This window comes from Bombina bombina, chromosome 1 (genome assembly GCF_027579735.1).
Source record: "Bombina bombina isolate aBomBom1 chromosome 1, aBomBom1.pri, whole genome shotgun sequence".
NCBI classification, from domain to species: Eukaryota; Metazoa; Chordata; class Amphibia; order Anura; family Bombinatoridae; genus Bombina; species Bombina bombina.
The window spans coordinates 652,221,977-652,236,255 of record NC_069499.1 but is presented as its reverse complement, the minus strand read 5'-3'; the positions used below and the strand labels follow the sequence as shown (position 1 = coordinate 652,236,255).

Sequence of the window (14,279 nt, the reverse complement as noted above, 5' to 3'; positions counted from 1 at the left end):
TTGGCTTTTCCTTTCTCTTCCTAACTTCGGTCGAATGACTGGAGTGGGAGGGAAGGGAGGAGCTATATATACAGCTCTGCTGTGGTGCTCTTTGCCTCCTCCTGCTGACCAGGAGGCGATATCCCACAAGGATGAAATTCGCGGACTCATCGTATCTAAAAAGAAACACATTTATCAAGGAAGCATAAATTTCCTTTTTTTTTAGCTTTTTGGCTAAATCTCATAATTACCATAAGATTTGGTGGCAGGATAGATTTTTCCATAACAATACTGCTCTAGATCAGTTTCCTCTTCTTGAATTTTCATGATGAGGATTATATTGAATAAATTTGTAAGACAGCAATATGCTTTCCCTAAACTCCGCCACTTTAATGTGTTTGGTAGGAAAGTCCTTCAGGCTACAGTGTCTGGAAATGAGGTATCTGCCTTAAAAAATATTTGTCTCGCCCAATTATTATTATTATTATTAGTCATATCGTAAAATAAATAAATTTATCAGGTAAGCATAAATTTCCTTTCTCCAACATTGGTGTGTCCGGTCCACGGCGTCATCCTTACTTGTGGGAATATCTCTTCCCCAACAGGAAATGGCAAAGAGTCCCAGCAAAGCTGGCCATATAGTCCCTCCTAGGCTGTTTAAATTTAGTTTTTTATTCTTCTATCAAGTGTTTGTTATTTTAAAATAGTGCTGGTATGTACTATTTACTCTGAAACAGAAAAGGATGAAGATTTCTGTTAGTGAGAGGAAGATGATTTTAGCAGACAGTAACTAAAATCGATTGCTGTTTCCACATAGGACTGTTGAGATGAAGTAACTTCAGTTGGGGGAAACAGTTAGCAGACTTTTCTGCTTAAGGTATGACTAGCCATATTTCTAACAAGACCATGTAATGCTGGAAGGCTGTCATTTCCCCTCATGGGGACCGGTAAGCCATTTTCTTAGTCAAGCAAACAGAATAAAGGGCTTAATATGGGCTATAAAACTGGTAGACACTTTTATGGGCTAAATCGATTGCTTTATTTGGGCATTTTATACATGTTTATGCTGATAATTAACATTTATAAACTTGGGGAACGTTTTTTAACGGCAGGCACTATGTTAGACACCTTTTCCAGTCAGGGGGGCCTTCCCAGTTGTAGGCTGAGCCTCATTTTCGCGCCATTACTGCGCAGTTGTTTTTGAGAGCAAGACATGCAGATGCATGTGTGAGGATCTGAAAGTAGCTGGAAAAGTTTCTAGAAGGCGTCATTTGGTATCGTATTCCCCTCTGGGCTTGGTTAGGTCACAGCAAAGGCTATAGCTGGGACTGTATAGGGGTTAAATTTGTAAACGGCTCCGGTTCCGTTATTTTAAGGGTTAAAGCTCTGAAAATTGGTGTGCAATACTCTTAATGCTTTAAGACACTGTCCTTGATACTTTTTCACATATTCAGTAATAAAGTGTTTTCTGTTTAAAATTTAAAGAAACAGTAACGGTTTTGTTTTAAAATGTTTTTTGTGCTTTATTGACAAGTTTAATCCTGTTTAACATGTCTGTGCCTTTGGATAAGCTATGTTCTATATGTATGAAAGCCAATGTGTCTCCCCATTTAAATTTGTGTGATAATTGTGCCATAGCGTCCAAACAAAGTAAGGACAGTACTGCCACAGATAATGAAATTGCCCAAGATGATTCCTCAGATGAGGGGAGTAAACATGATACTACATCATCTCCTACTGTGTCTACACCAGTTTTGCCCACGCAGGAGGCCCCTAGTACATCTAGCGCGCCAATACTTATTACCATGCAACAATTGACGGCTGTAATGGCTAACTCCATAGCAAATATTTTATCCAAAATGTCTACATATCAGAGAAAGCGCGATTGCTCTGTTTTAAACACTGAAGAGCAGGAGGGTGCTGATGATAATTGTTCTGTCATACCCTCACACCAATCTGAAGTGGCCATGAGGGAGGTTTTGTCAGATGGGGATATTTCAGATTCAGGAAAAAAATTCTCAACAAGCTGAACCTGATGTTGTGACATTTAAATTTAAATTAGAACATCTCCGCGCACTGCTTAAGGAGGTGTTATCTACTCTGGATGATTGTGACAACTTGGTCATTCCAGAGAAATTATGCAAGATGGACAAGTTCCTAGAGGTTCCGGTGCACCCCGACGCTTTTCCTATACCCAAGCGGGTGGCGGACATAGTGAATAAGGAGTGGGAAAAGCCTGGCATACCTTTTGTTCCCCCCCCCCCTATATTTAAGAAATTATTTCCTATGGTCGACCCCAGAAAGGACTTATGGCAGACAGTCCCTAAGGTCGAGGGGGCAGTTTCTACTCTAAACAAGCGCACTACTATTCCTATCGAGGATAGTTGTGCTTTCAAAGATCCTATGGATAAAAAATTGGAGGTTTTGCTTAAAAAGATTTTTGTACAGCAAGGTTACCTTCTACAACCCATTTCGTGCATTGTTCCTGTCACTACAGCAGCGTGGTTCTGGTTCGAGGAACTAGAAAAGTCGCTCAGTAGAGAGACTCCATATGAGGAGGTTATGGACAGAGTTCACGCACTTAAGTTGGCTAACTCTTTTATTTTAGATGCCGCTTTGCAATTAGCTAGATTAGCGGCGAAAAATTCAGGGTTTGCAATCGTGGCGCGCAGAGCGCTTTGGCTAAAGTCTTGGTCAGTGGATGTGTCATCCAAGACAAAATTGCTTAACATTCCTTTCAAAGGTAAAACTCTATTTGGACCAGAATTGAAAGAGATTATCTCAGACATCACTGGGGGAAAGGGCCACGCCCTTCCACAAGATAGGCCTTTCAAGGCCAAGAATAAGTATAATTTTCGTTCCTTTCGCAATTTCAGGAACGGACCGGCCTCTAATTCTGCATCCTCTAAGCAAGAGGGTAATGCCTCACAACCCAAACCAGCCTGGAAACCGATGCAAGGCTGGAACAAGGGTAAGCAGGCCAAGAAGCCTGCTGCTGCTAACAAAACAGCATGAAGGAGTAGCCCCCGATCCGGGACCGGATCTAGTAGGGGGCAGACTCTCTCTCTTTGCTCAGGCTTGGGCAAGAGATGTTCAGGATCCCTGGGCACTAGAAATAGTTTCTCAGGGTTATCTTCTGTAATTCAGGGAACTACCCCCAAGGGGAAGGTTCCACATGTCTCACTTATCCTTAAACCAAATAAAGAGACAGGCGTTCTTACATTGTGTAGAAGACCTGTTAAAGATGGGAGTGATACACCCAGTTCCAATAAAGGAACAAGGAATGGGATTTTATTCAAATCTGTTCGTAGTTCCCAAAAAAGAGGGAACTTTCAGACCAATTTTGGATTTGAAGATCCTAAACAAATTTCTCAGGGTACCATCGTTCAAGATGGAAACCATTCGAACGATTCTACCCACTATCCAGGAAGGTCAATTTATGACTACCGTGGATCTAAAGGATGCGTACCTACATATTCCTATCCACAAAGAACATCATCAGTTCCTAAGGTTCGCCTTTCTGGACAAACATTACCAGTTTGTGGCCCTCCCATTCGGGTTAGCCACTGCTCCAAGGATTTTCACAAAGGTACTAGGGTCCCTTCTAGCGGTTCTAAGACCGATTGGCATTGCAGTAGTACCTTACTTGGACGACATTCTAATACAAGCGTCGTCCCTGTCAAAAGCAAAGGCTCATACAGACATCGTTCTGGCCTTTCTCAGATCACACGGATGGAAGGTGAACATAAAAAAAAGTTCTCTGTCTCCGTCAACAAGAGTTCCCTTCTTGGGAACAATAATAGATTCCTTAGAAATGAGGATTTTTCTGACAGAGGTCAGAAAGTCAAAACTTCTAAGCACTTGTCAAGTTTTTCATTCTGTTCCACGTCCTTCCATAGCGCAGTGCATGGAAGTAGTAGGGTTGATGGTTGCAGCAATGGACATAGTTCTTTTTGCACGAATTCATCTAAGACCATTACAACTGTGCATGCTCAAACAGTGGAATGGGGACTATACAGACTTGTCTCCAATGATTCAAGTAGATCAGAAGACCAGAGATTCACTCCGTTGGTGGCTGACCCTGGACCATCTATCCCAGGGAATGAGCTTCCGCAGACCAGAGTGGGTCATTGTCACGACCGACGCCAGTCTAGTGGGCTGGGGCGCGGTCTGGGAATCCCTGAAAGCTCAGGGACTATGGTCTCGGGAAGAGTCTCTTCTCCCGATAAACATTCTGGAACTAAGAGCGATCTTCAATGCTCTCAGGGCTTGGCCTCAGCTAGCAAAGGCCAGATTCATAAGATTCCAATCAGACAACATGACGACCGTTGCGTATATCAATCATCAGGGGGGAACAAGGAGTTCCCTGGCGATGAAAGAAGTGACCAAAATAATTCAATGGGCGGAGGATCACTCCTGCCACCTATCTGCGATCCACATCCCAGGTGTGGAAAACTGGGAAGCGGATTATCTGAGTCGTCAGACATTCCATCCGGGGGAGTGGGAACTCGACCCGGAGATCTTTGCCCAACTAACTCAATTATGGGGCATTCCAGACATGGATCTGATGGCGTCTCGTCAGAACTTCAAGGTTCCTTGCTACGGGTCCAGATCCAGGGATCCCAAGGCGACTCTAGTAGATGCACTAGTAGCACCTTGGACCTTCCTCCTAGCTTATGTATTTCCACCGTTTCCTCTCATTCCCAGGCTGGTAGCCAGGATCAAACAGGAGAGGGCCTCGGTGATCTTGATAGCTCCTGCGTGGCCACGCAGGACTTGGTATGCAGACCTGGTGAATATGTCATCGGTTCCACCATGGAAGCTACCTTTGAGACAGGACCTTCTTGTTCAGGGTCCATTCGAACATCCAAATCTGGTCTCCCTCCAGCTGACGGCTTGGAGATTGAACGCTTGATTCTATCAAAGCGTGGGTTTTCAGATTCTGTGATAGATACTCTGGTTCAGGCCAGAAAACCGGTAACTAGAAAGATTTACCATAAAATATGGAAAAGATATATCTGTTGGTGTGAATCCAAAGGATTCCCATGGAATAAGATAAAAATTCCTAAGATTCTCTCCTTTCTACAAGAAGGTTTGGAGAAAGGATTATCTGCAAGTTCTCTAAAGGGACAGATCTCTGCTTTATCTGTCTTACTACACAAAAGACTGGCAGCTGTGCCAGATGTGCAAGCATTTGTTCAGGCTCTGGTTAGGATCAAGCCTGTTTACAGACCTTTGACTCCTCCCTGGAGTCTAAATCTAGTTCTTTCAGTTCTTCAAGGGGTTCCGTTTGAACCTTTACATTCCATAGATATTAAGTTACTATCTTGGAAAGTTTTGTTTTTGGTTGCTATTTCTTCTGCTAGAAGAGTTTCAGAGTTATCTGCTCTGCAGTGTTCTCAGCCCTATCTGGTGTTCCATGCAGATAAGGTGGTTTTGCGTACTAAGCCTGGTTTTCTTCCAAAGGTTGTTTCTAACAAGAATATTAACCAGGAGATAGTTGTACCTTCTTTATGTCCGAATCCAGTTTCAAAGAAGGAATGTTTGTTACACAATTTGGACGTAGTCCGTGCTCTAAAATTCTATTTAGAGGCTACAAAAGATTTCAGACAAACATCTTCTTTGTTTGTTGTCTATTCTGGTTAAAGGAGAGGTCAAAAAGCGACTTCTACCTCTCTTTCCTTTTGGCTTAAAAGCATCATCCGATTGGCTTATGAGACTGCCGGACGGCAGCCTCCTGAAAGAATCACAGCTCACTCCACTAGGGCTGTGGCTTCCACATGGGCCTTCAAGAACGAGGCTTCTGTTGACCAGATATGTAAGGCAGCGACTTGGTCTTCACTGCACACTTTTGCCAAATTTTACAAATTTGATACTTTTGCTTCTTCGGAGGCTATTTTTGGGAGAAAGGTTTTGCAAGCCGTGGTGCCTTCCGTTTAGGTAACCTGATTTGCTCCCTCCCTTCATCCGTGTCCTAAAGCTTTGGTATTGGTTCCCACAAGTAAGGATGACGCCGTGGACCGGACACACCAATGTTGGAGAAAACAGAATTTATGCTTACCTGATAAATTACTTTCTCCAACGGTGTGTCCGGTCCACGGCCCGCCCTGGTTTTTTTAATCAGGTCTGATGAATTATTTTCTCTAACTACAGTCACCACGGTACCATATGGTTTCTCCTATATTTTTCCTCCTGTCCGTCGGTCGAATGACTGGGGTGGGCGGAGCCTAAGAGGGACTATATGGCCAGCTTTGCTGGGACTCTTTGCCTTTTCCTGTTGGGGAAGAGATATTCCCACAAGTAAGGATGACGCCGTGGACCGGACACACCGTTGGAGAAAGTAATTTATCAGGTAAGCATAAATTCTGTTTTCATGCTTACCAGATGAATTCCTTTCCTTCCGGATAGGGAGAGTACACGCCTCCGCCTGTTTTTTCTTGGACGGCCCCCTATTATTTATCTTTTTCTTTTTCTTTTGGCACCATTTATACCCTGATATTTCTCCTACTTTTCCTTGTTCCCTCGGCAGATTGAATGGGGTAATGAGGACATGGAAGGAATATTTAAGTCTTATTTCTTTCTTTTATTTATTTTAAACATTTTTTGTAAATTTTGCTGTGCTGTTTTAAACAATATTATTTTTTTCATTTTTTTTTAATTGTTAGATGATGTATTCTATACATTTTTTTTTTTTCTTACAGGTTGTGCTTTTTTTCTTTCTTCTTTCTTCTTCTTTCTTTTTCTTTCTTTTTCTTTCCCTTTCTTTCTTCTTTCTTTCTTTCTTTCTTTCTTTCTTTCTTTCTTTCTTTCTTTCTTTCTTTCTTTCTTTCTTTCTTTCTTTCTTTCTTTCTTTCTTTCTTTCTTTCTTTCTTTCTTTTTCTCTCTCATTTTTTCTTTCTTTCCTTTCTTTCTTCCTTTTATTTATTTTAAACAATTTTTTTGTAGGTTTTGCTGTGCTGTGATTTATATTTTTTTCATTTTTTTTTTAAATTGTTAGATGATGTATTCTATACATATTTTTATTTATTTCTTATAGGTTTAGCTAGTTTCTGTGGCGCAGTTTTTCGCAAATATCCTATTGAACTTGCCGGTCTTTTGCAATATGTTGCAAATCAGCTAAAAGCAGGAAAGAGGTATGTTCTACTTTTTGTGTTTTCTTTGTGATGCTTAGAGGCTGATTGGTAGTTTTCATTACAGTTCATACTGCCATTTTTTTTTCTTTTAGCTTTGATCTGCTGATTTTGAAAGAGGTAGTGCAAAAGATGGCTGGAATTGAAATCACTGAGGAAATGACAATGGAGCAGCTGGAGGCAATGACTGGAGGAGAGCAACTTAAAGCTGAGGTAAATTGTTGAGTCCTGCTATCTCATTTTATATTTGCAGCAGTAAACATTGTACCACACAGTTGCTTTGTGGACATGTACCTTCTTTATGTTAATCTGTTTAATATTTTATATCTATGAACCCGAAAATTATTTGTATTTATCTTTCATGGTACTGCCAACTACTATCTTTGCACAAAAATAAAGTAATTTGGTTATTTTCTACGAGATGCGAAAGATCTTTTCAAAAGCATGGAAACCAACTTTTGAACATATTTTATAGTAGGAATGTGCCCATATTTATGATTTGCTGCCCAGGATCCTGCTGGGGATTTATCTTGTTGTGAAATCAGACATTGGGATACACCTCTAGCCCCACAGCTCTACAGTGGCAAATATCATGGTGTGGTACATAACTGAGAAAGAGCTATCATTATGTACATTACAAACATTCCTCTTAACTTTGGTTTTGCTTACTGCCTTATAGCAATCCATCATCAGGAATAGGGAAGTGTACAGAATATAATACCTAAACCATTGGTCTTGCCCCATAGTTTTACCATTGTGGTATTAATTAATTTACACTAGCATTTATAGCTGAAATATATTCAACTCCTATACTAGATAAGCAGAATACATTTATAATAAATAGTTCTCGTTCTTGACAGATCTTCTACCACTACACTAGGTGGCAGTAGTTATTTATTTCTGGAACAACATTTAAAAGGATAAATGAATATTTTAACTTATCACCTGAAGCAGAAGGGGCTTACTTAGATTTTATATTGACATGTAGAGCAAGAGGTTTAGGGAAGCTTGTGGAAATTGGTCAAGTTCAACCATGGTTTCCTTTAATTTTTCTTTCGTAAAATAATGGCCCACAGTCCTCCATAACATATGGGATATATTTCCCACCACTAGGAAGAGATCAAGAACCTATACAAGAGCTTTAAAACCATCCCACCTACCATTTCTCTTAGTTTTGTTCATGGCCTTGTAGTTGATGAAGTTCTAGCTACTTGCTTATGGATTACAATTTTGGAGTTCGACCTATGTGAAACACAAGTCCCTGAGGAGTATCATTTACAAAAAAGAAGAAATACAAATATATAGACAAATGTTATACTCAAGTTTAATCAGTGCTCTTATAAGACTATTGGTTTTAAAAAAACACAATTATATATTAGACCAGTTACAGAAACATCAAATCACGCAATAATAAATACGTTAGTCCTAAGAAAAGCATGAACAATAACATAGATACATTTATACAGACAATTATACACTTACACAAACATACATGACACCGGTACCTTTTTCTTCTTAAATGGAAAGAGTCCACACCTGCATTCATTACTGTTTGGAAATAAGAACCTGGCCACCAGGAGGAGTCAGACAACCCAGCCAAAGGCTTAAATACTCCTCCCACTCACCTCATCCCACAGTCATTCTTTGCCTTTCGTCCCAGGAGGTTGGCACAGACGTCATAATTTAAAAAAAAAAAAAAATTTCTCTTATGGAGGGTATTACTCTTTGGCATGGGACAGGAGACTGTCAGTCTGTCAGTGAGGGCTTGGTTTAAAGCTAGAGTCCAGAGAGGCAGGGAGAGTCTTTCTGCGAAACCATCCTGACTCATATTAACAGCTCCTCAAGCAATCGGCATTGTCGAACTTCGCTCCGCTGCCTGCTTCCTTCTCTCGAGTCCATGGCGGAGGCGATGCCACTATTCATCACACTTGAAAGGCCGTGTTCCTGTTCCACGGTGTAGATTTCGGTAAGATTGGTTAATTTTACTTTATCGTCAATTTACTGTAATGTGAATGTTTTCCTGAGAGGTTCCACACCTTTACGGGTCTAACTATATGACATAAGGTTCTCAGTGAGTCTCTGTTAGTATCTTGGAATCGAGGGTTAATATCTCCTGAGGGGGGTTATTGAACATATGGGGGTTTATAATTATGTTTATGTGATTCAACCTGCTTATGTGTGATGTTTATGGACTCGTGGTTGGAACTTTGAGGCCTTTGGAAGTGATGTGGCTTTTTGGTTGGGCGTGCTTTTTTGGACTGTTCGGTTCACCTTGTGTTCTGGCGTGGCGTGATTCAGTTTCCCATTTCCATATTCCTGACTGTGTGGCGAAGGAGATATTATAGTCCGTAGGGGTCTGGTCATAGGAGGTGGTGAGTGCCCCAGCCATTGTGGGTGTCAGGTGCCATTTTTGTTTTCATAATTTAGTCCATATTGATATTTCCTCTATCCAGTTATGGAGGATTCTGATGCTGAGACTGTGCTTGTTTCAGATTCAGTTACGGAGGATTCTGATACCAAGACTGTTTTGATTTCAGATTCTGTGTCGGTGACGAATCCGGATTGGCCTCGTTGACACATGTCAACCAGTTTTGTTCCGTATGTCATTTCAGTGCGCCTGGTTCTTCGGGCTCTGGGAATCGGGACTGCTGAGCTATCCGCCTCTGGGGTCCTGTACTCCGAAAGGTGAGTTCCCTACCAATTCATACTTCTACACATGCGGGTGACCCAGTTTCTGATTCCTCCATGCAGGGTGGCGTGTTTCCCCCCGGAGGTTGCAACACGTTTTTGCTTCAACATAATGTTTGCGATTGTTCATCTACAGAGTCCAGACGTTTTTTTGAGAATGTGCTCATGCCCTATTGTCCCGGGCCTTCCGCCTTGGGGAGTGCCTCTACAGTTCCCTGCGGGTGTAACTGTCCCTGAGTGTTGTGCCTTTCGTTACTGGATTGCGCACCTTCGTGTATTGCTCAGGCATGTTTTTCAGTTATTGAATGACCCTATTGTTAACAGATACGGGATTTTCAGCCTGCTTATTCGAATGGTGCACCTCATTAGACATGTGGGGATGAAGTAATCTCCTGATTGTAATTTGTTTGAGATCTTTCCCAGTTTTTGAAAGATAGGGCTCTGTTTGGCTGGTCCTATGGGTAGGCCTGTGTCTTTTTGGGCGTTGACCTCCAGGTTGCTTTATATTTTAGTTATATCCGATGGGATGTCTTTTATTTGTTTTGTTTTTTCCTTCAGGAAACTTCTGGGATTGATACTATTTGTTACTTCTTCGGAAGTTGTTTTGGATCTGTTAGTCCTATGTTAAAAATGTCTGTTTTTCCCCCTATGAGGGAGAATTTATGCACAAAGTCAAATTCAGGGAATTAGCTATGGGGAAGAGTAAAATTTGGCGTAGTGTGCTAGCACCAATAGTGTGCTCATAAACTGTGAAGGTATGATCAATTGACAGTTATGCAGTGCTCTCCTGAAGTAATCCTGAGCACATAAGTACATATAAATAGGAGGAGTGGGGTTCCGTCTGTTCCCTTATCAGACCGGTGCCCCTTAGCCACTATCTCACCGCCGGTACAGAGGTATATATATATGCATGCAAAAGTTCACAGCGTGGTAAGCTAGATAGAGCACTGTGGGATAAGAAGCAAATTTGTACCTTTGATCCTGCTGTTACCCACCGGAGATCATCCTCTGTCCGCTATTTACTGCTTACTGCCGTGTGACTTGTGTCTCCACTGGTGAAAAATGCCGTGTAGCTCCCAGGGCAGCTTCCTCTCCGAGTGCGGTGTGTGTGTCGCCTCCTTGCCAAACGTCCCTGACAACGAGCAGGCTGTGCGGTCAGGTATTGCGCTCACTTCCTGCCTGTGCTCACTCCAGGCGGCCAATAGAAACAATGTGAAAGTGATTGAGGAGCACAGGTGAGAATGAGTTGCAACAAAAAGGTTTATTTGAAACGGCTTGCAATGTTACAACGCAAATGAGTGAAACAGAAAACAAACAGTGTGAGGGGAGAAAAACATGCTCCCCGGGGCTAATACATGACAAACAGAATCTACTGTTAGAAAGCAGACTACAAAAAAGACAGGTATACGCGTTTCAGCAGAATGCCTTACTCATTATAATGAGTAAGGCATTCTGCTGAAACGCGTATACCTGTCTTTTTTGTAGTCTGCTTTCTAACAGTAGATTCTGTTTGTCATGTATTAGCCCCGGGGAGCATGTTTTTCTCCCCTCACACTGTTTGTTTTCTGTTTCACTCATTTGCGTTGTAACATTGCAAGCCGTTTCAAATAAACCTTTTTGTTGCAACTCATTCTCACCTGTGCTCCTCAATCACTTTCACATCGAGAATTTATGCAGCTTGCCGGTTAGGACCCTAGGTAAAGGCTGGTCCTGTCGGGTTCATTCGGTCTTGCGGCTGTTCAAACACGTGGCGCTGTTCTGCTCAGCTGGTTCGGTAGAAGCAAAGAGTGCTCAGGTTATCATTTTTCATGTTCAAGTAAGCATTGGAGAGGACTTGTGGGTCCTTGAGGCGGGAAGGATTGTTTCAGTCCTTATAGCCTTCAGTGATAGATGGCCGGGCAGGGGAGTTTTTCCACTGCGTCACTCTGACATCTGATTTTATCAGATCTTAGAGTTTTCCTCCCCCATGTGGTGGAGGGTTGGAGGACCCCTTTTGGAAATTGAGCAGTTTTGGCCTTCATTTTTAGGCCCCTGGATTTGTCCTTTTGGACTTGACCCAACAGCTTGTACAGGATAGCTGTCTAGCATACGGAAGGTTTGCAGTTTGAAACCAGTTGCAGCTCTTGACACCTTGCAGGTGTACGCGTAAGCTGTTTATAGTGTATCTCTAGATGAAGCTATTACTCTGACGTGTACTGTCTGTCTGAGTTATAAGAGTCCTTTGGGTCTTCTTCCATTGTCTCCGGGTGAGTTGGGTCTCCTTTTAGGGATCTGTGTTTCTGGGTGATGGTTGTTCCGTGCGGGGACTTTGTTTAGCTCTGGGTTTTTCCGGAGCTGGGTAGGCTTTAGTGCCTTTCTCTTCCTTGTGTGCTCTGCTTGTGCGGAGGTGGTAGGGAGACTAGTCCTGCTAGAATTGTTTGACCTCGAGGTATCCCTTGGTTGTCCTGAGGCTCTAAGTATCTTCATACAACTTCTAGCCTTGCTCCTTGGAGCGTTGGACTTTAGCTAGGGGTGGTCCCTTCCTTTGGTCAGGGCTTTCGTGTTCTCTCTATCCGGATTCTCTGGATATGCATCCATACCCTTGTGTCTGGCTTCTTGGTCAGTTGGGGTGTTTAGTTCTAGGGTAAGGTTTGCCTGAACTATTAGGTGCCCGGACCTGTTTTTCTCCCTGAGACTTCCGGTTGCTGAAGCTTCGCTTGGCCTTTTTCCTGACCCAGTATTGGGTGGTTTTGAAATATTAGATCTCAGGGCTAGTTGGGATGTTCCATGGTAGTGGGAACTTGACTGGTCATGGTTGGCCAGGTTTTTGGAGTATATTTTACTCTGTGCCACAGAGTAGCCCATGTCGTCTGGTGGTTAGCCGTGTGGCTTGAGCCTCTAGGGTGGTTGGTTCATACCCAGCTGCTGGCGTTGGATGTCCAATTTCTTGTGAGCTTTAGGGTTGCATTCCCCTAGTCAGCTTGCCAGTGTTCCCGTGGGTTGCCTGTGCCTTTGCTTGGCAAGCTACTTGTAGGGGGGTCCTTTTCTAGGACATCTGTGTTGGGAATTTCTCTTCCTATTAGCCAGGGACATCGGACCTTGAGGACAGTTGTTGCCCTTCCGGCATCATTCCTTTTCTTTAGTGGATATTCTCCTCCCTATGGAGATAGTCCTTGCTTGGGGCTTCTCCTGGATGGGAAAGCGGAAAGTTGGGATTGTTCTCCCTGCGGTCCTGCTGGCTCCAAGCAGACTTGATGGGCCGTTGTTTGAAAGATCCTTAGGTCTATGGCCTTGTTGTCTGCTTTCAGAGTTGGGTTGTACTTGTACTCTGTGGGGGTGGCTGTGCTATCCTTTCTCTCGTTCCTGTACCTGTTTTGGGATTCTTTTGTTCCCCTGTCTTGGATCCTTGAGGCTGTGTTGGTCCAGCGGGGTGTGGGTCTGCAGGTCAGGATGGCCGAGTGGCCTAAGGCACTGTGTTCAGGTCTCAGTCTCCTCTGGATGTGTGGGCTTAATCTGCTAGGGTATAGATTTTCCTTTCAACTTGCTCCATTGATTAGAAGAGGGTTTACTCTTCCTTCGGGTTCTGAGGGTATACTCTCCTTATCAGGGGGCCTCGATTGAGGTTTTGTGTTCCCCTTTTTAGGGACCTGTGTGTAGGTCTGGCGACTTAGATTGCCTGGAGCGTGCCCTCTGTTTGGGGGGTTGCTTTTGCGGTCTGTTTCTTACTTGACTGCTTCTTCTTCCTCGCAATTACCCTTTGTGTCGTCCTGCTACGGTCTCTGTGTTCTCAAACTTGGGGTTTTTCACCTGGGTGTATTACACACTTTTCATGGTCGAATACTTTGATATTCTATGGTTAGACACTGGAAGGATTTTGCCTCTTCAGTTGCATTCCGTGCTTGCAGGATGTTGGAGAGACGTCTGTTCTGTCTCTGTGCCTGGTCTTATCCCGGGTTTTGCTTGGTATCGGCGTGGCCTCCTTTCCCTGTTTGGGCCCCTTTGGATCTCTGTAAGCTGGGCTCACTTGTGGAGGTGTTCTTTTTTTTTGCATTAGGGGACCTTCAGTTTCCTTGGTTTCTCCCTTGCCTTGTTCTCTTGGGGGTTTTCGGCTGATGTCTCTTTTTGTGGAGATGAGCAGGGGGGGGACTGTTTGTTGGGCGACAGTGTCTCCTGGAGGACTTGTTGGCTCAGTCGAGTCCGTTTGCAGTCTCTGGTTTGCCTTCTGGACTAACTGTGAGTCAGTGTCATTGGGGCTTTTTCCTTTTCAAATTTTCTCGGCTTCGGGCGAAGCGGTGTTTTTTCTTGGGTAGAGGTTTAGGCTTGGTGCCCTCAGTATGTGCCACCTATGTTCCTTTCCGTCTTGGCATTCAGTGTCCTCTATAGCTTGGGTATTGTTTTCCCAAAAGTAATGAATGCAGCTTTGGACTCCTTAAATTTAAGAAGAAAAACATAAATTATGCTTACCTGATAATTTCCTTTTTCTCCAACATAGGTGTGTCCGGT

At 43.1% G+C, this 14,279-nt stretch overlaps 1 protein-coding gene across 1 annotated transcript in view; it reads left to right on the top strand.

Moving 5' to 3' along the window:
* The window catches only part of THOC2 (THO complex subunit 2), an 889,387-nt gene that overhangs the window by 451,157 nt on the left and 423,951 nt on the right, over window positions 1-14,279 (top strand). The window contains 2 exon segments of the mRNA XM_053699115.1: window positions 7,016-7,112; window positions 7,205-7,322. Of these exon segments, the coding sequence (XP_053555090.1) occupies window positions 7,016-7,112; window positions 7,205-7,322 (215 nt within the window).